Below are 19,612 nucleotides of genomic sequence, written 5' to 3'. Positions count from 1 at the left end.
GAGGGAACTGTTTGAAATGTAACAGAGGGTTCTTTATTTTCGATATGGTGTTTGATGGGAAGGGTCCATTCCTATCCATTACCACTTTGTCAATGATAATGTGAACCCGATTTACACAATCTATGTATCCTCCACGTTTATTGCAGGTGCAGATTTGTTGATCCTGGTAACCTCATGTTTCCCCTGGGCATATATCGTTCTGTTTGTATAATGAACTAGCCACCTCAAAGTTGACCACGTACTACTACTAAATGTTTCTGAATTTGCGTGCCCCGTTAACCGTCTCGTGGTTTGTACTGAAAGGTACAACTACAAGCTGCATATACTGGGATGGACTCCCACGTTGTTATAAGTGTGATGGGTTCTTTAACGTGCTCCAGGTGTGTCTCTCCCCAGACACTGGGTTCCTATCCGAGGGTCGTCCTGCATGTATCCGAGGGACTTCCCCAACCAAAGCTAAGGTACTCATTTAATGAGTCGAGTTAGGAGGTAGTTTAAGTGTCTTTCCCAGGGGCACAACATCGTGACCTGTCAGGGACTCGAACCCAGCACCTCCGGGTTCTGAGTCAACAACTTTAACCACAAGGCTACCGTGACACCTTCGGATTCATTATGTCTGTCCCCGCTGCCTTATCTATATTTCGATTCTTCTGTCTGTCTTCAGAAGGTGGTCATAAACCACACCTCAAAAGAGAGCAGCTTAATTAAAATAAGGAATCAGACGTATATTTGGTGCACTTTGAAAATATTTAAGATCAAGAGAAGTTTAAAATGATACATGTTCAACAGAAATAATGTACACGAATTATAGATATGATCCTTATGTTACAAGATCTCATGTGAAAAATATGATATCACGTATTTCTTAATCATAAATCCATGATAAAAACAGATTTAGAATAAAGCTGACAATGGTAACAAAGCAGTTCGATAAGAACTGCAATACAAACGCACGATGTACTAAAATATGTCATCACCGTTCATATCAACTACAGATAGCTCAAAATCAGAGAAGCCGAATTGACATACATTTACAAACATCACGGGTCAAAGCATATACTTTATGATAAAAACGCAATGCCTTTGGCAATATCAATGTTTACCCTGCAACTCTTAAGTTAAAAGTTTGAAGGTATCCTGTGTTACTTGCTTCACTTTCCGTGGATACTAATTGCTTTCTTTATGGTCTATTCAACTGAATGTCCTCGAATTCATTTGCTCTGTGTTAGATGCCAAGGATTGTACATACAAATCTATATAGTTGGCACGAGGTAAGTTTACTGTCTTATTTCGTTTTCTTCTTTCCAATCCGACGGCCGGTATTTCATGGAGCTGTAGGCTCGCATTTCTCTCTCACGTTGACTGAATAGTATTTGTTGTCATAGTTACTTCTTCCCAAGCAGAGGGAAAATTTGCGGTCACAGTTGCACAGCAGTTCTCTGCACTTGGCACTCCTTTTGTCACCAGACTGCTTTGTGCCTAGATAGGTACAACAATAAATATCAGCTTTAGTATTACGATACATAATAAGTTATCAGCTATTCAATATGATAAACGTTCAAAACAGCATGGTGATCTGTACACATAATACGTGTTCAGAGGAGATTCAGTCCGAAGAAATAACGAAACAGTCCGTTCTAGTTGTAGTTCTAGTTCTACTTCATAGTCTGCAAACTCCCGGTAGGGATATCACGCTGACGGAGGAGGCGCAGCTGCAGTGTCCTGGTTACGTGTGGGATGGCATGGGGGGCTGTCTACATGGGCGGAGAGGTTGTTCTGTTCACAAATTGTCCTTGCGAATTCAAAGTAGGCGAATTAAGCAGTGTGACACTTGGGTCGTGGGGTTCTGTACTTATGGATGAGAAGAAGAATGAAAAGAAAAGAAGAAACATGACGTAACTATATGATATATTCTCTCCTATACATATGGTGTCAAATTATCGATGTGGCGGGGAGGGGGCTAGATTGCAAAGTCGCCAGGAAATTCCCCGGGGAAGGGGGGCCGGGGCGAGATCGCTGGAGGTGGGGGGGGGGGGAGATCACTGAAACGCCGACCGAACAAACGTCGCAATCCCGCTCATACAGTCTCGAAACTGGCATGTTTCTCAACCATTTACCTCAGTCTACGCTACGCTGAAGAATCCATTCGGCTTCGTCAAGTTCTGTGACGCACTTCTTTCTACCCGAACTACAATTGACCACGGGGGTCACAATGGACTACACCGTTGACATATTACCAACTTTTTTTTTGCTGCCCATGCTTACATAGGACCAGGAACATCCTTGAGTAATTATAGCTTACCACACTGGATAGTGACGTTTGCTGTGCGCTCTGGTGCCTGATAAACGCCTGGAGATACCTCCACCCAACCTGTGCCGAACACAGACATGCAGGAGTCGTACTTGTAGCTGTAGATGGCCAGATACGGGAACGGGACGAGTCCAAACAGATAGCTTGGGCAGCGCCGCGACAGGTATTCATAACAGAAGTCATGGTCCTTGCAGCACCTAGTAAGGTCAAAAACACTGAGTCAAAAGGCAAAATATCACACCATGGCCATCTAATGGGATCAACGAATTATACGATTAGATAACCAAAAAGCAAAGCAGTCTTTTATCGGCATAATTGATCTCTTCGAGTGTCATCTTTAACCCAATTTGCATAATATGCATTAAGTCAGTATCTTATTCGCTGTCTATGGTTCTTTCAACCCTAAAAAAGGATGCATTTCGATTTATTATTTTGAATTATCGTGTTACAAAGTCCCCAACATTAACACGCCGGCAGTGCTCATGTACAGGTAAGGCCCAATAATGAAAATATTCTTCAGATCATTCTACAGCAGTTATGGTTTTCCCTCGACCGCCCACGAACCGGCACATACGGGAAAATAATCCTTTATTGCCGGGTGTCCCTAAGCTAATATGTCTTGATAAAGTACTGACTGGTCTGTGTCGTCTATCGCCGCGTGTTTCATGTCGCCGCCAGGTCCACAGAAACAGCCGTAGTCCAGGTAGTCAGACGGGAACCGCCCGGTAGCGCACATCATCATGTTCCCGAGCTGGACAAAGTTTCTTTTGTCGTGACGTTTAGATTGTGGCCTCTCTGCGACTGTATAAACAAATTAAACAGCTGTTACTGAGTCTTGTACCAATTATAAATCCCTTCCATATTTTCAACGACTGCAAACTGACTCCTTTGAAATTAATATCACATGGCAGACGAATTATGAGTGTTATCATTGATTATGGAAATAAGTTCATCATTTGCATAAATCATATCTGTTGATTATCTTCTCCACCCAAATAGCAAAAGTGTCCAAAGTATGACAGTCTCACCTTAACAAAGAAAGTTATTGTAGCATTTTATCATCAGTTATGCAAACGAGGTCCTCATTAGCGTAATTGATATTTAACGATGTTCACATTTACATAACTTCTGAATACCACAAGAATAAGATTCCAAGTCACCGAGAGGGTTTTCAGATAATGTTTTAATAACTTCACAGATGTTTACATAAAGGAATATTTCAGTCAAAATAGTTCTTAATTGTTGAAATAATTAAAAAAGAAATTTTGAACGAGTGTGAACTTATCTATATACGTTAGAAACATTTCGGAAGTGACTTCATAAAGAATCATGCAGATCAAGCCATTATCTGCGCAATACATATCTAATTATGTACATCTCTGCTAGAGCTATCTGCATGCCTAGAATGACGCCCTTGTAGTTTCAAAACCAAACGTTATCGGGCCCAAACCTGCCACACTTTGTCCTGACGTCAAATGCTACCCCTATCTGCCATCAAAATGCCAAGACCACAGCATGTCCGGGTCAAGAGATACATTGAAAAAGCTGAATGTTTTAGAATGTTCTCATTAATTATACATACACATCCTCCTAATTTGCATAAATTGTATTTCACTTCATACGTATTTGTCTAAACTACCTATGTATACATACCAAAAATAATGAAAATCCGTCATTCCCTTATTGAGTTATCCTCTTCGGAACATTTTGACAAAATGTCCCTGCAATTCATGAACTAGCCGCTAGGGGGCCAAAACTTATGCCACTTCTCTCCGAGTACAAGAGCTATCTACCGACAAAGACCCGCGACCATAGTATGTCCAAAACATGAGATATTAAAACATGAAGTTCCGCTGCAGTATCTTGAGAAGCCGCTATAGTATAGGGGGTCCAAAATCTAATTATTTCCAATTTTTTGCCAAACCCTACCAACACACCAAATATGTGAGGCATCGCGTGGCGCAATCGGTAGGGTGTCTCGCCCGCAACCGAGAGGTCGCGGGTTCGAGACCACCGATATGCCCCGATGTTGTGCCCTTGGCTCACTTCAACTTTCCTCACTTTACTCAGGTGTAAATGAGTACCTAACATCGGTTAGGGCGTCCCTCGGATAGGACGCTAAATGGAGGTCCCGTGTTTGAGGAGAGCCACACCTCGAGGACCTTAAAGATCCCACCACACTTATAGAAAAGTCGGGGTTCTTCCCGGTGTGAGTGGTTCATAACCATACAGTTCAATGGCCACACCTCGGGCAATTGTCGTTTTGAGGTCACCTTGGCGCCAAAATGGCAGCCTCCAGACCCTTGCGATTCAGCCCCGTCGGGTAGTGGTCGGCCAACCCAATAACGCCCCCCTCAGTGCTGTACGACAGCGTCCTGTCAAGTAATAACTGACAGCCCAGCTGATAAGCTGTGGACTGGGGTTGATGCATAGAAAAAAATTCAAAAATCTATCCAGCCGTTTTTGAGTTATCTTGTTTACTGACAGCCAGGCAGACACACAAACACTGCTGAAAACATGACCTCCATGACACATTTCATGGCGGTAACAATGGATTGTCTGCACACACACACACACACACACACACACACACACACACACACACACACACACACACACACACACACACACACACACACACACACACACACATGCGCAAATACATATGGACATACAACACAAACACATTCCTACACACACATACTGATACACATAAACACACACACACATGAACCAAAGACACACACGTAAGATCACAAACATGCACGTGTTCTATATATCGAGGGGAGCCACACCTCGAGGAAATTACAAGTGAATCAGAAAAAAACAAAAGTGATGATTTTTAACAAAACTGGACGCCTATTCAAGGACGTGAATTTTTTCATTGGTTCAGAGAGCATTGAAACCGCAAGTTCTTACTGCTATTTAGGTTTGATGTTGTCGTCGTCGGGCAGTTTTTCTCTTGCCAAAAATCAATTATCACAAAAAGCGCGTAAAGCCATTTTCAGTCTCAAACATTTGATTCGCTCACCATTGTCTCCTAAGGCCCTGTTAATGATATACAACGCATGTATTAAGTCTATCATGTTGTACGGTTGCGAAATTTGGGGAAAGGATTACCTGAACGATAAGTGTCCTATCGAGATAATTCAAAACAGATTTTGTAAAAATATACTTGGTGTCCAAAGAAGCTCAAGTAACGTAGCATGTAGAGCGGAGCTGGGTTCATTTCCAGTCGATCTAGATGTTTCAGTCCGCATAGTCAAATGCTGGCTACGACTCAGACAACTAGACATTTCCTCACATCCTCTCCAAGTAGACGCACTTCTGTCACAACAACATATACCTGTGAATAATCGTAGGAAAAACTGGACTCAACATGTAAAGGAAGTACTTGACAATTGTGGCTACTCATACATTTGGTATACCGACAACGCTAATATAGACATTAGACAGACATTTGCACTGTTAAGAAGACGATTAGAAGATATGTATATTCAAACATTCTTTCATAACCTGTTGAAAGATGAAGGAAAACTAAGATTTTAGAAAAAACGTAAAAACGATCTACGACATGGAAAATTATCTGTATCATAATGACTTTGACCAACGTGCGGCAATATGTAAGATAAGAATTAGCGCGCACCCATTAGAAATAGAGAAAGGGAGATACAAAAAGCTACCGGTCCAGGACAGAACATGTAAACAGTGTGCAACAAAAGCAGTGGAAAATGAAATACATTTTATATGCGAATGTCCCGAATTTGAAGCCGAAAGAAACAGATTATTCACGAAAGTATCCGAAATCTCCAAAAACTTTTCTGAATTTAGAAATACACAGAAACTCATATTCCTTTTAAAATCTCTCAACCCACTCATCATTGAAAGTGTGGGACTTTTTATTTAACACTGCTTTCAGAGAAGAAATCAAACCCCGCATTAGTACCATAGATATAGAATCTTACTATAGAATAGCAATATAGAATGATCTTGTATTACATGTATACCTTTTGTTTTACCGTGCATTTGTATTTCGACACTGTTGTCAACATGCAATTAGCCTACGGGCATGAATTTGCAATAAACTATTATTATATATACTCAATGATCATTTATCTGCTTACGCTAACGTTAAATTCAAAATATTTGGGCCAATTAACTTTGCTACTCAAACAAGACCCAGCCGTACTTTGAGACAGTGGATGCTTTTGTCTTGGTCAGCGTGAACAGAAAATGCGATTCAGCCGCAACAAGAACCCTGTATCCCCTATATACCTATACTGACATAATCTATAACACGTAGAAGGCAGAGTGTCTTTTCAAAACAACAATACCTATGCTGTATATGCTCGCCATTTACTAGTACGGAATTATCAAAACACACTCTGGGGGAAGGTTTCAATTTTGAGGCTGACATATCTTACTAACCATGCATTCAATCTAACGTTATATGTATGAAGGGAAAATATAAACATATTCTGCACTTTTGGTATGGTTTAGACACACTTCAGAAAGTCAGTATTGCTCATACATGTAGCATTCAGCCGCCCAGAACCTCTCGACAGTTCCACACCACCTGCTCACATAATGAGGGCAGTGACCCTTACCTCCTGTACCAAGCGCGACGCACACAGGCAGAATCATCCAGGGAGCGAGCAGAAGGAGAATTCTGGCACGAAAATATGACATTCTCACCAGCAACGTCTTACAATCATTACGCTTATCAACATATGTTGCAGAGACGGAAACCCTTCTCAATAATCTACCCTACTTATGTCTACCCTGTAGAACCGGTCGGTCCACAATTGGTGTTGAAGACAACAATTACATAACTGTGTTGTGGCATTAGTATGTAAATAATGACTAGTCTGTGATAGTAGATATACATTGTACATGCATTGGACGGCTTTTTTTCTAGCGCTGAAGCTTTTACGGCACTGGAATTCAAGTCTCTGCACGTGGTTTCCAGTGCTGAACTGCCTCTCAGTACCGGTGTTCCAGTGCCGAACTCCTGTCAGCACAGAATGGCGGGCTAGGTCAAAGGTCGTCAGCAGTGGACTCAATCAAAGTGCTGAATTACAAAAGTCACACCTTCCAGACTTGATTTGCCAGTGCTCGGGGACAAGTCAGCACTGAAACACCAGTGCTTTAAAATTCTCAGTACTGGACAACGAGTGCCGACATCTTTCCAGCACTGGAAGTTCTTCAAACCAATGCTGACGTCTTTCCAGCACTGTTATATGTATATGCTAGTACTTAAAGCTGTATCAGACACCAGAAATTCACCTCTACTTTAATTAAGTTAAGAAGCCATAACATAATACACCTTTTCACGCCACTCTTAACCCACATCCGACCGTATGGGGTCCGTTTGAATCCCAGGCGTGTATAAATGTGTGCCATATCAACAATTGTCGTCGGGTCTATGAGTCTGTTTGTGTACATATATTACAACTGCTGATAAATATTTACCGGGATTGGCCGATTTTTGTGGGAGTTATACTCTAAAGTTTGCGTGTTGTCCGCTGGGGTCAAAACAGACCCCTGATGATTTTGCATTGTTTATTACGTAATATGAAAAAAATTCCTGTCAAATATTAGAAATTGGTATAATTGATATTATAGCAACAATTTATTGTCGCATAGAAAAGTATGATACCGGCTTATTTCAGAATAAATGCAAAATTTCGGTGTAAGATGTGATTTTTACTAATTTTGCATAAATTATGATAATGAGACAAATGAGTACTAATTCTGTACACTTAAAGCATGTCAGATAGATTAATTGAACAATTTGTCAACAGAAATCACAAAAATAACAAGCAGAAAAGATCTTTGTGATGAAAATTGACAAGGATATAATTATGTGTGTGTCTAGGTGGCAGACTATGATGCATATTTTCACATAAATTCCAATTTTCCTTATTCGATAACATTCTTATGCTATCAGAATGCTTTTCGAAGCGATGATATTGCTTTAAAAGTCTATTAGGACTGTTAGACGGTACTTGCCGTGTAAAATCCGTTCTTGATTTTTTTTCCGCCAAACCAATTGTTATCAATTGTTTAGGACTTAGAATGGCTTAATAAGTTGTTTGACATCTTTTCCAATTGAAATCCGCAATTTTGCAGAAAAAAATTGACTGCATAATTTTGCTCAAAACCTATGTTTTGGCTGTTTAAAAGCCTATTTGGACTGTTAGACGGTACATGTAGTTTAAAATCCATTCTTGATTTTTTTTTTTTCGCCAAACCAATTGTAATCGATTGTGTTTGACTAAGAGCATGTTAATAAGATGTTCTACATCTTTACCAATTGAAATCCGTGATTTTAAAGAAAAAGAAAAATTTGACTTGATAATTTCGCTCAACATCTCTGTCTTGGCTGTTTAAGTGAAATGATAGGGCACTGAAACTGTTGAAATAAGGGGAGTATTGTAGATTTGAAAAGCGAAATGCGGTTTATCCCCATCTTCTGCATAGATTATGATACTGATTACAAAAAGATCCACCAGAAATATATTTAGTGGGCAAAACGAAGTTGGGTCCGTTTGGACCAAATACGGCCAGATTCGTCGGTCTGATGAGGGTTAAGAATATATTTGAGAAAGAAATGCCTCCATACGATTCATGAAACCTCCACTCTCTCCTTTTCAACCGGTAAACGCCTTGAGACGTTTTTGTAAATGCACCTTCCGATTTTGTGCAACGCCAGACAATGTGCCGGTGTCACAGGCATCTCGCACCCCCCGTGAATTTGAACCCCCTGGTTCGAAATCACTAGTGAATTTGCACCCCCCGGTGCGAAATCCCTGGCGATTTCGCACCCCTCTCACGCTCGTACCCAGCGCCGTGAAGAAGCCATAGGTTTATCGTGGGCTTAGAATTATGTCACATCAACTGCCGATCAAGCTCAACAAAATAAACTTCTGGAATTCACAGCTGTCGTTTTTGTTTTGTTTTGTGCCTTTCTTGTTCCTCCGCACGTAGTTGTGTACACCAGTACGTAACGGGCGACCTTCTACACTGGTAGTTAACCGTTATTTCTTCTAACTAAACACGTTTGAAACAAGACGAAAGTTCGCTATCTTGGGGGGTAAAATGTTGCTCAAGTGTGTTATGTTATAAGAAACAGAGATTTACAAAGTACCTTATCGTTGGCGCTGTTAGGGTGTTAAGATTACCTCTCTACATTGCGCTCGGAGGGGAGTTATGTCACGGACCCTACTTTGCCACGGGAGGGAGTTTGGCACTCTCCCGCGGCAAAACACTCGTCCCCAGGACAGTTTGAGTTTCCCAGCATGCGTTGCGCACACAAACTGCGTTCTCTTTCCCAGGACACAGAGAAACGCTCACACGCTAATGCGCCCCAGTGAATGCGCCCCGCTATGCCCAGGCCCGGGTCTAATAGACCCCTTTCCAATTACGGCGGCCATTTTGAATTTTTCTCGCGAGAGCACATTCCAGCGCGCGCGCGCGAGATCTCATCAAAACACCCGGTAAACTTGTCTCGAGCCCACACAGTTAACATGGCGTCTCCAATGGGAAGCACTGCCGAGCCATCTTCAGAGGTTAGTTGTGCTCTTCATTGACGGCATCCGCCGATATATACGCATGCCACGGGTAGAGAATATTGTTGTGGACACGTAGACTTCATATCGGGTGGTATAATTGTAAATTTCTGTTCAATTTTCACAATTTCTGACGGGCTGTTTTGACGCTTATTTAGCTACGGTAAGAAAATCGTGCGTGTTTACGTCCCCTTTGCTTGTAGATTCCCGGGACAAATTTTGCTCAAGCCGGAAAAAAATCCCACAGAAGCGTACACATATCGGACTGAGATCCTTGTAGGTAGAAACTTTTAGGAATTTTGGCGATTTTGACCGTAATTTTTTCGACGCCAACCTATCGGTTTGCATGGCTTGGGGAGGCTTACGCGAACGTGACGCGTGGGCTGTGGGGAGGGGGGCGTGTTTTGTTTGTGTATGGCGTTTGTTTTGGACACTTTCGTCATCGCTTTGCCGACAATATTTTGAATTTTCGCCGGGTAAAACACATCAGAAACGTGCGCATACCGGCCTGGGGTCCTTCCGCTGGCTTCATGGGCGATTTCTTTGTCTGCCAAGATTAGCTTGGGGAGATAGGTTATGAATGACGTTTTGCATTTGCTCTTCTTTTTCAGGTCAACACGCCGTCCGCAGAAAGTGTGTCAGATACGACCACTGAGGCCTATGATCCTCCCTGTAAGTCGTTGGGTTATCTATTATTCTTTTGAACCATTTCATTACAGCTTTGTTTCCTGTGACTTGTATAGAATAGGTAGCCATGCATCCCCTTCTAATATTATACTATTATTTATAGTCCAAACATATTTTTAATATCATATTTGCTCATCTTTACTTAGTCACATCAAACTCAATCCAAGGTATTGAAATTGACACATTATTCTGTCCTGTTCCATTTTATGATTTCATCCTCAGGTCTGGTTTTTGGAGAAAAGAGGCTGCGAACGAGGGATGACCTTGAGCGTCTGCGGGTACAAGATTTGAAATTAGTTCTTAAGTCATATGGACTTGTGCAGAGTGGTAACAAGTCTGTTTTGGTCGCAAGGGCCAATGCCCATCTTGAGAGGCTGCAGGGAGGCCCTGAAAATGCCAGTACATGTAGTACTGATGCTGGCACGTCTAGCACTATTGATCCCTCATACAAATCACTTGAACAGGAAACCAGTCGGTCCATATTCAATAACGATATGAGACAGTTGCCATCTTTTAACTTTGCCGGACTCTATGATTACTTGATTTGCCAGAAAAAGAAGTACCAGCACACTGAACTCGCAACAACGTCATACAAAAAATTAAGAGGTTTCCAATACTTTTCTGAAGGTAATGTAAAAAATATTGAAATAGCAAAGAAACACAACACAGTGTATGTCCGGGCCAAAGTCATCCCCAGCATGAAGAAGATTAAGTATTCCCCCATCATCGCATTCCACAACGGCACAGTACAGAGGGCGGCATGTAATTGTCCAGCAGGGTGACTGACAAATCCATCTATGCAAGCCCAGTTGGCTTTTGTTCCACTCACTACTCACATTGATATCCAAATTAACTAACTCACATTATGGAAAAACTTTCAGGATTTCAAGATGATGATCGCCTGGGCACCCCTTCTTCTTCTTGTCGCATCACCACTGCATAGTCCCTTTTCCACAGCAATACACTACACAGATGACCTCTAATGAAAGATCTATCTGTGTTAGCCCCGTTGGCTTCACACTGACATTGATGAGATTGCTGACTTATACAGATTGTATATTAACTTTATTACAGTTTTAGTCTTTTTTTTGTACTATTCTAGTAACAAGTTCAATATTTTTACTACAGGACATTACCTGGAGGCCAGGGGAAATGTAATCATATTGGTGGACTGCTGTTTGCCATAGAGGCGTTCAACAAGACAGATCTGAAAGAACACCCAACACCCCTGCCATCCACATCCCGACTTTCATCCACATCTGAACTTTCAAAGTGGAACGTTCCACGTAACGACAAGGTTAGATTTCCTCTTCAAAAAATTTGTGCTAATATATCACACTTTGATTGTCCATTGAAGTGATATTCTATCACCATTAAGTGTTACGACTGTGTTGTCACTCAGCTTTGTCTTTGCAGGCTTGTGTCTGTGACTATTACATGAGTCTTTACCTTCAATGAAGTGATGCTTAATCTGAAATAAAGATGATTTAGGTTTTAAAGCTACAATAATGTTGCTTCCCATTGAGTCATCAAGCTAATGCACAACTATTCTTATATTTTTCCAACAGGTTGAAGCTGAGTCCATTAGAAAGGTAAAACTGGGGAAAATAAGCTATGGGAAGAAAGTTGAATATATACAAACAAGTCACTATGATCCACGGGCACCCCACCAGAGGGAGATAGACATTGAAGCCCTGAACAAGTTGAAGGCAAAATATCAAAAGAGAAACCCAAAGTCCATGTTCGTGCTGTATGATGAGGCAGACTCCACTTCAGCGACAGACACCACTTCAGCGACAGACACCACTTCAGCGACAGACTCCACTTCAGCGACAGACTCCACTTCAGCGACAGACTCCACTTCAGCGACAGACTCCACTTCAGCGACAGACTCCACTTCAGCGACAGACTCCACTTCAGCGACAGACTCCACTTCAGCGACAGACTCCACTTCAGCGACAGACTCCACTTCAGCGACAGACTCCACTTCAGCGACAGACTCCACTTCAGCGACAGACTCCACTTCAGCGACAGACTCCACTTCAGCGACAGACTCCACTTCAGCGACAGACTCCACTTCAGCGACAGACTCCACTTCAGCGACAGACACCACTTCAGCGACAGACTCCACTTCAGCGACAGACACCACTCCCTTCAATGATTATTACGACTTTTCTGAAAGCTCCTTCACAGATATGATGGACACATATGTTCAGGCCATAAAAATCACAAAAGAAGAACAAACTGCAACTGAAATAGCAACCCGGGGACAATCTAGTAGTGAATCCTGGAAGGAAGAAAGGCAGAAAAAACTGACAGCGTCAAACTTTTCCTCTGCAATCACATGTAGAGTCGAACCATCCAACAAGGTTCGGTCCATTATGTACCGCACTTTCTCCACCAAGGCAACTCAATATGGAAACCGCTTTGAGGATGTTGCAGTGGGGGAGTATGTTAAGTCCCTCCAACAAGCAAACCCTGGTGCAACATGCACAGAAGTAGGACTTGTTCTGTCTCTTGAGAGACCCTGGCTCGGTGCCTCTGTTGACAGACTGGTGGTGAGCCATGGACAAGTCATTGGAGGCGTGGAAGTGAAATGTCCGCATAGCAAGAAAGGACTGACAGTACAAGAGGCTGTTCAAGATAAGACTTTCTTCTTAACAAGTGTAGACAATGGTATAGGACTCAAGAAGACACACAAGTATTATCATCAGGTACAGGGTCAGCTTTATTGCTGTAACTTACATTGGGTAGACTTTGTTGTATACTTTGGCAAGGCTAATATCTTCTGTGAACGAATTAAGGTAGATTTAGAATGGCAGAAAAAAAACATCCCAAAGCTTGATCACTTTTACAAGACAGCCATACTTCCGGAACTTTTGACACAAAGGGTAAAGAGGGGTAAAAAACTCTATGGTATGTATAACACAGGTCAGTGGAGACCTTACCTGTCTAAGGTCTGAGCAGAGTGGTGCAAAACAAATGCTACACAACTTGAAAATGCATTGAGGACTTTTGTATATACTTTGAAAAACTATTTGATGATATATATATACATTACCATTTCTCAATAGCATGAGTAAGAATGGTTCTGGAAGGTTGATCTTCATTTCTCAACAAGTGGTGGTAAGAAGTTACTGAGGTATGCACATACTTTGAATATCTGGTCTACATCCTTTGTGTGTGTAATGGGCATTACTCCGTCTAGAATGTGGTAATTCTTAATTCTCCCAATTGCCCTTTCTACATGAATTCGGACACATGCAATGTCCATTGTCTCCTGAACTTCTGATGGAGAAAGAGCTGCACGATCTCCCTTGAACGGTGGGATGTTCAATGTTACCCCCGGTGGCAGAATATCTGTGATATCAAAGCCACGGTCTGCCATAACATTATCCCCTGGTTCTAAAAGGTCTAGTACACCAGAATCTCTAGTTATAGCCTTATCAGAAACTCTGCCCGACCACAACTCCGAAACGAAAGTTATCATGCCATTTGGACTGATTCCTACTAGTACCTTCCATGTGTTATGATGTTTGTAGTTGGACCAGGTCTGGGACTGTGCAAGCATGGCAGATGGAACTTCGATGAAGATCTCTGTGCAGTCAATTATGATTCTAGTGGTAGGATACTTAGAGAACTGTAATGGCATGTTTGCCCTGATAACTGATTGTGATGGAAACGGAAACATTTTTGGAAGCTCACAATAAAGGAAGTTTACCCAGGTGCTTACAATACGAGAGACTGTGCTTTCTGACAAACCAAACCTGATGGCAAGATCTTTGTGGAACAATCCAACCTTCAGTCTAACCATTACAAGAAAGAACTGGTCTAAGAGGCTACACTTCCTCTTTGGCCCTGTTCTACATCTCCCTGGCCTCTGATATGGCTTGGAATCACGTACAGTTTTACCACTCCTCCTGTACTGGAGATTAATAGCTTTGGGAGCCAGGTACTCATACATGTCCAGGAAATCATCAAAACTTTCGAACCCTGTGTAAAATCTAATAGCAGCACTGTCTTCCTTAAATGTCAGAGCTGAAAATGTCTTGAACTCCATTATCTGCGCTTTTAAGATGGTAACTGATTTCTTAAGACTATCACACTCCTTCTCAACCATCATAAGTTTGTTTTCCAACTTCACAACGTAGTCCTTGTAGGACTCTAAAGTCTGTGAGTTATCTTTCACAAAGGTATACCCATGGTCATTTATAACAGTGGAATCATTCCCAGTCTGGGTGGAAGCAGTTACAGGTGTCCAAGATGTCTGTGTAGAAACGCTCACTTTCACAGGTGTTGGGGATATTAATGTCTCCATGGACCTGTCTGAAGTTGCTATAGTGCTGTCATCAACGGCCAATGTTTCTGTGTCCATGCAGACATCAGGGTCCGGGCCAGAACCACTGCCTATGTCCATGGCAGGAGTACCAGGTCCAGATACATCATTCTATAAGAGAGGAAAAAAAGCTTATTGGAGTGTACATACTATGGATTCATCATTACATGCAAGTACTATATGAAACTTAACTCAATGTTCACCAATGTATCATACTATTGCATATATCTTTTTGCAATTAGCAGATGGCATACACGAGTTCCATCATAGACTTAAGACATATGTATTACACTTACCAAGTTAAGTCCATGTGAACTTTTGGGCTTCTTTGGAGCAGAGCAATGTCTCTCCTTTGGTGTTGGCCTCTCTGGTTTGGCATTTGACCAGGAATGAATCACTGGTGCTGCACCTAAGACAAATGCAATAATGGACATTTTATTACAAATGACTAGTTAAATTGAACACCGTTTTGTGTGAAAAGCAGGCATCGTTTGACTTCCATCAAAAGCACATACATGTACATTGATGCACGGGGGAAAAATAATATTAACTTACCGTCCCTGAGCTTTGGAATCTTGCGCAGAACTCCAGATCCTGTCAGCCTGATGATGTCGGATTCTTTAAAATGTTTTTCACAAAACGCAGTCTTCTTGTTCATGGTAAAATTGTCCTTTCCGAGCTGTCTTTTTACCAGACAAGCCCAGTGCTCAAGTGACTTCTTATGATTAAGTACTTTTTGAGGGACCGTGAAAAATGAGATGTTTGTTGGCACTCTCTCTCCCTTGACACCCTTGAACTGACGACTGTTGCATCCATAGGCTTTGCAGTATGTCCCCCCGGACGTGAATTTTCTTTTTCTTTCACCGCCGTCCGTGTTGACCTGAAAAAGAAGAGCAAATGCAAAACGTTATACATTGTAGACACGCCCCCTCCCCACTCATAACTCCCCACCCCCAAGCTAATCTTGGCAGACAAAGAAATCGCCCATGAAGCCAGCGGAAGGACCCCAGGCCGGTATGCGCACGTTTCTGATGTGTTTTACCCGGCGAAAATTCAAAATATTGTCGGCAAAGCGATGACGAAAGTGTCCAAAACAAACGCCATACACAAACAAAACACGCCCCCCTCCCCACAGCCCACGCGTCACGTTCGCGTAAGCCTCCCCAAGCCATGCAAACCGATAGGTTGGCGTCGAAAAAATTACGGTCAAAATCGCCAAAATTCCTAAAAGTTTCTACCTACAAGGATCTCAGTCCGATATGTGTACGCTTCTGTGGGATTTTTTTCCGGCTTGAGCAAAATTTGTCCCGGGAATCTACAAGCAAAGGGGACGTAAACACGCACGATTTTCTTACCGTAGCTAAATAAGCGTCAAAACAGCCCGTCAGAAATTGTGAAAATTGAACAGAAATTTACAATTATACCACCCGATATGAAGTCTACGTGTCCACAACAATATTCTCTACCCGTGGCATGCGTATATATCGGCGGATGCCGTCAATGAAGAGCACAACTAACCTCTGAAGATGGCTCGGCAGTGCTTCCCATTGGAGACGCCATGTTAACTGTGTGGGCTCGAGACAAGTTTACCGGGTGTTTTGATGAGATCTCGCGCGCGCGCGCTGGAATGTGCTCTCGCGAGAAAAATTCAAAATGGCCGCCGTAATTGGAAAGGGGTCTATTAGGGGAAAGAAAGGACGCTGTGGAGGAGCGTGCACCCCTCTGGTGATCTCGCAACTCCAGGAGTGCGAAATCGCTAGGGATTTCGCACCCCCTAAATCAATTTGTTAGCCCCATACTATAGTATGTGTTCTATTACGACGTTCATAATTCACAGTGGCTACTATCAGATGCTATCTTTTTAACAAATTGAATGTGAATGATAGTAAATGAACGTTGGCTGAAGTGGTAACGAAGTGGGTCACTGAACTGGAGTCATGGTTCGTGTGTTCAAATCCTGGCGGCGATATTCTTTTCTTTTATGCCGTAGCTTTTAACATTAAATAATTAATAATTCTTCCTCAGAAATATCATGCTTTCATTTTTCCGACGGGACCAGGCTTCAATTATTTTTTTTCTAACCCTATTTAACACCCGTCAACTATTCAATATGTGATATAATTTTGTATGATAAAATGTTATTCAAGTCTCTAAAATAATTTTAAAAATCAATTATGAACACTGAAATAAAACTATGAACTAATCGTACATTCCTCATGGCACCAAGGAAGAATATTACAACGAATCATCGTGCACAGAGAGTCACCATCATCGCGCTGTGCTGAAATATTAGTAGCGTTACATTAGTCCAGGGCATGGGTTCCCGGAGTCTTTAAGATGTTTGTTCTGTCAGACACAGTAACTTGTAATTCTCTCGATTACCACGTAAAACTATGGCTTTATTATATTAAAATGCAGTTTTAAATATAATTGCTGCACAGACAGAGCACCTTTCGAAATATTTGGGGGGTTCAAAATCCCAAGGGGGGTTCGAGGAGGGGGTGCGAGATCCCTAGCTGGGGGGTGCAAGATCGCTAGCGATTTCGCACCGGGGGTGCGAGATCCCTAGTGATTTCGCACCGGGGGGTTCAAAATCAGGGGGGTGCGAAATCGCTGGGACACCGGCCCTTACTTGACACGCTTTTGTGCTTTTACTTTCTTCAGAAGCTGGTAATGAATTTAAATAAACTGAAACAAAACTTGTATTCTATAGTATTCTAGATTTCGGTAAACGGTGACTGTTCGCTATATGCGCACTTCTTACCTCAGCTAATGCTCTGGGCACTACACACTGATGTAGGAAACTATTTTAGCGAAGAAAATATCCTGGTAACCTACATTTAACCACCTGATCCTCCCATCAAGCCACAGGAATACTCACAGGTCGTTGTGCCTCGCACCAAATGAGCTTTGGACGATCACCCAGCATGACTTTCAGAGATTTTGTAGGCGAGACCAGATGTTTTGATGACTACAAAACGACGCCCAGATGACAGGTAACACTGATGGTAGTGCTGAAAATCTAATATATGATGATCCGTGGTGTACACATGCCTAACTCGCTATTGCGAGGTTCACCGGTACCCTTTGTCGTTAACAGCTCGTAACCTCCCCATAAAATGAGGTCTTGTAAGCGGTTGGTGTGTTTGTTTGTAGGCCCGCACTTCCACTACTGGAATTGAAACGCTAGGTATGTCGGAGACAGTAACAGGAAGTTGGGTGAAATGTACCAGAAAGGTCCCAGAAAGCTGACAGGAAATGGTATTAGCCCGAATATAGACTTGTTATCACGCGTCTTAGTGTAAACAAGAATTTTAGAAGAGATATATTTACAACACATTTCCATGGAGCGTCCTTAGACCACCACTTGAAAAAAATACGAAAATTAGAAGGGGGAGGGGGGTCAAATAACAGATTTGCTAATGCAGCATCAGTAATCCTCGAGGTAGTGCGCACTTTAGATATCCTGGTGTTCAGGACATTTTAGAGGGCCTCGACCATACTAATCCCCAAGCAAATGAGAGGGTCGAGGTTATTTCATAGCGTGAACCAGCAAAATAACACTGACCGCCTCATTTGCTTAGAGATGAGAGAGAAACTAGCATGAGTATCAACAAACTAAAGATCGCATACCTTGGTGGAAATTTTCTAAAATCTTGTATTATTCATTACTGTAAATTTAGCCCTAAGTCTGAACACGCTGTTCCGTCTAATAGATGCATATTTATGCCTGTAGGATCAACCTCGGACCCGAGCCTTTCCAACGGGCCAATCTCCAGTCTCACATTCTGCAAGGTTATTAATATCTAAATATTACGGCACACACCAGAACAAACACACCCTTAATCAGAAAATAGTTTCTTTGAGGTAACAAAGATAACATATGAATATGCCCCATATATTGTGTATTTTTTATGGTTTTTGTTTGTTAAGGTAAATGATCGGGTTCTAAGTTAAATCCCTGGGGCACGTGGCTTGCTACGGTCCGGTTGGAAAAGGTTAATTGTCTTTAACCTTTCATAGAAATACCCATCGCATTTAAGCGTCAGTGATAATGATATTGATGCATCTCCAGGAGACTGGGTCAGCTGAACGGCGGTCCGTCCGTTGTTCCATATACAATAGTCACAGCTACAGACGCCAAACATATGCAAGGACTTCTTACAATAGTGCACAAAATATCTCTGACCTAATTTTCACCGGAGCAAGAAAATTGTGATTGATGGAAGGCATGCCCTGGTGGCAAATAATTCATAGCTCAATAATTCAAAAGCCTCGATCATTGTGAGGTTCTGTTCCCTTTGGTCACGGTGTGTCATTTTCCACATTTATCTGCCGTTTCGGAATTCCATCTTTGTCATGTTTAACCATCGGCTTTACATTTTGCCGTGTCTCCGATCCGGGCTAATTGTTCTCTAATTGTGGTCATCACGTCGTCTTGTGTTCCTGCTTCCCTTCACGCGTCTCCAGATCTATGTGCACTGTAGAGCAGAACTGGGTCAGCGGCAGGGTTTATTACAACAGACATCTCCGTAAATTGCCTCGGTCTATTTCATATCATCGGAAAGCAATCAAAAGAGATTTAATTAACTCAATAACCTGGGTCAATGTTTAGACAAACTTGCAGGCATTGCAACTGAAAAGCATGTCAGTGAATTAACGAAAGGAATTGAGATCGGCATTTGTTTTAACACATATAATGTCATC

The 19,612-nt window shown here is 42.1% G+C and overlaps 3 protein-coding genes across 5 annotated transcripts; 1 reads left to right on the top strand and 2 right to left on the bottom strand.

Annotated features, from left to right (window-relative positions):
- Positions 1-835: 835 nt before the first annotated feature.
- LOC136422548 (basic phospholipase A2 PA-11-like) lies at positions 836-13,778 on the bottom strand. 2 transcript variants are annotated; one of them, XM_066410322.1, is made up of 5 exons: positions 13,775-13,778; positions 6,919-6,987; positions 2,947-3,112; positions 2,303-2,508; positions 836-1,479 (listed from the first exon to the last, which is right to left on the bottom strand). In XM_066410322.1, the coding sequence occupies exons 2-5, from the start codon at positions 6,953-6,955 to the stop codon at positions 1,325-1,327; spliced, it is 564 nt and encodes a 187-aa protein (XP_066266419.1). In that variant the 5' UTR covers positions 6,956-6,987; positions 13,775-13,778; the 3' UTR covers positions 836-1,324. The 2 variants fall into 2 exon arrangements, with proteins under 2 accessions (XP_066266419.1, XP_066266418.1); XM_066410321.1 differs by lacking the exon at positions 13,775-13,778 and having other exon boundaries at positions 6,919-7,075.
- Positions 9,732-14,306, top strand: LOC136422546 (streptococcal hemagglutinin-like). 2 transcript variants are annotated; one of them, XM_066410320.1, is made up of 4 exons: positions 9,732-9,882; positions 10,494-10,554; positions 11,698-11,866; positions 12,138-14,306. In XM_066410320.1, exon 4 carries the CDS (start codon positions 12,309-12,311, stop codon positions 13,530-13,532), a length of 1,224 nt encoding a protein of 407 aa, XP_066266417.1. In that variant the 5' UTR covers positions 9,732-9,882; positions 10,494-10,554; positions 11,698-11,866; positions 12,138-12,308; the 3' UTR covers positions 13,533-14,306. The 2 variants fall into 2 exon arrangements, with proteins under 2 accessions (XP_066266417.1, XP_066266416.1); XM_066410319.1 differs by having other exon boundaries at positions 10,086-10,554.
- On the bottom strand, positions 13,280-16,570 carry LOC136422545 (uncharacterized). The gene is made up of 4 exons (XM_066410318.1): positions 16,424-16,570; positions 15,461-15,785; positions 15,202-15,314; positions 13,280-15,016 (listed from the first exon to the last, which is right to left on the bottom strand). The coding sequence occupies exons 1-4, from the start codon at positions 16,463-16,465 to the stop codon at positions 13,676-13,678; spliced, it is 1,821 nt and encodes a 606-aa protein (XP_066266415.1). The 5' UTR covers positions 16,466-16,570; the 3' UTR covers positions 13,280-13,675.
- Between the last annotated feature and the right edge of the window lie 3,042 nt (positions 16,571-19,612).

This window comes from Branchiostoma lanceolatum, chromosome 17 (genome assembly GCF_035083965.1).
Source record: "Branchiostoma lanceolatum isolate klBraLanc5 chromosome 17, klBraLanc5.hap2, whole genome shotgun sequence".
NCBI lineage: Eukaryota > Metazoa > Chordata > Leptocardii > Amphioxiformes > Branchiostomatidae > Branchiostoma > Branchiostoma lanceolatum.
This window is presented reverse-complemented; position numbering and strand designations above follow the sequence as displayed.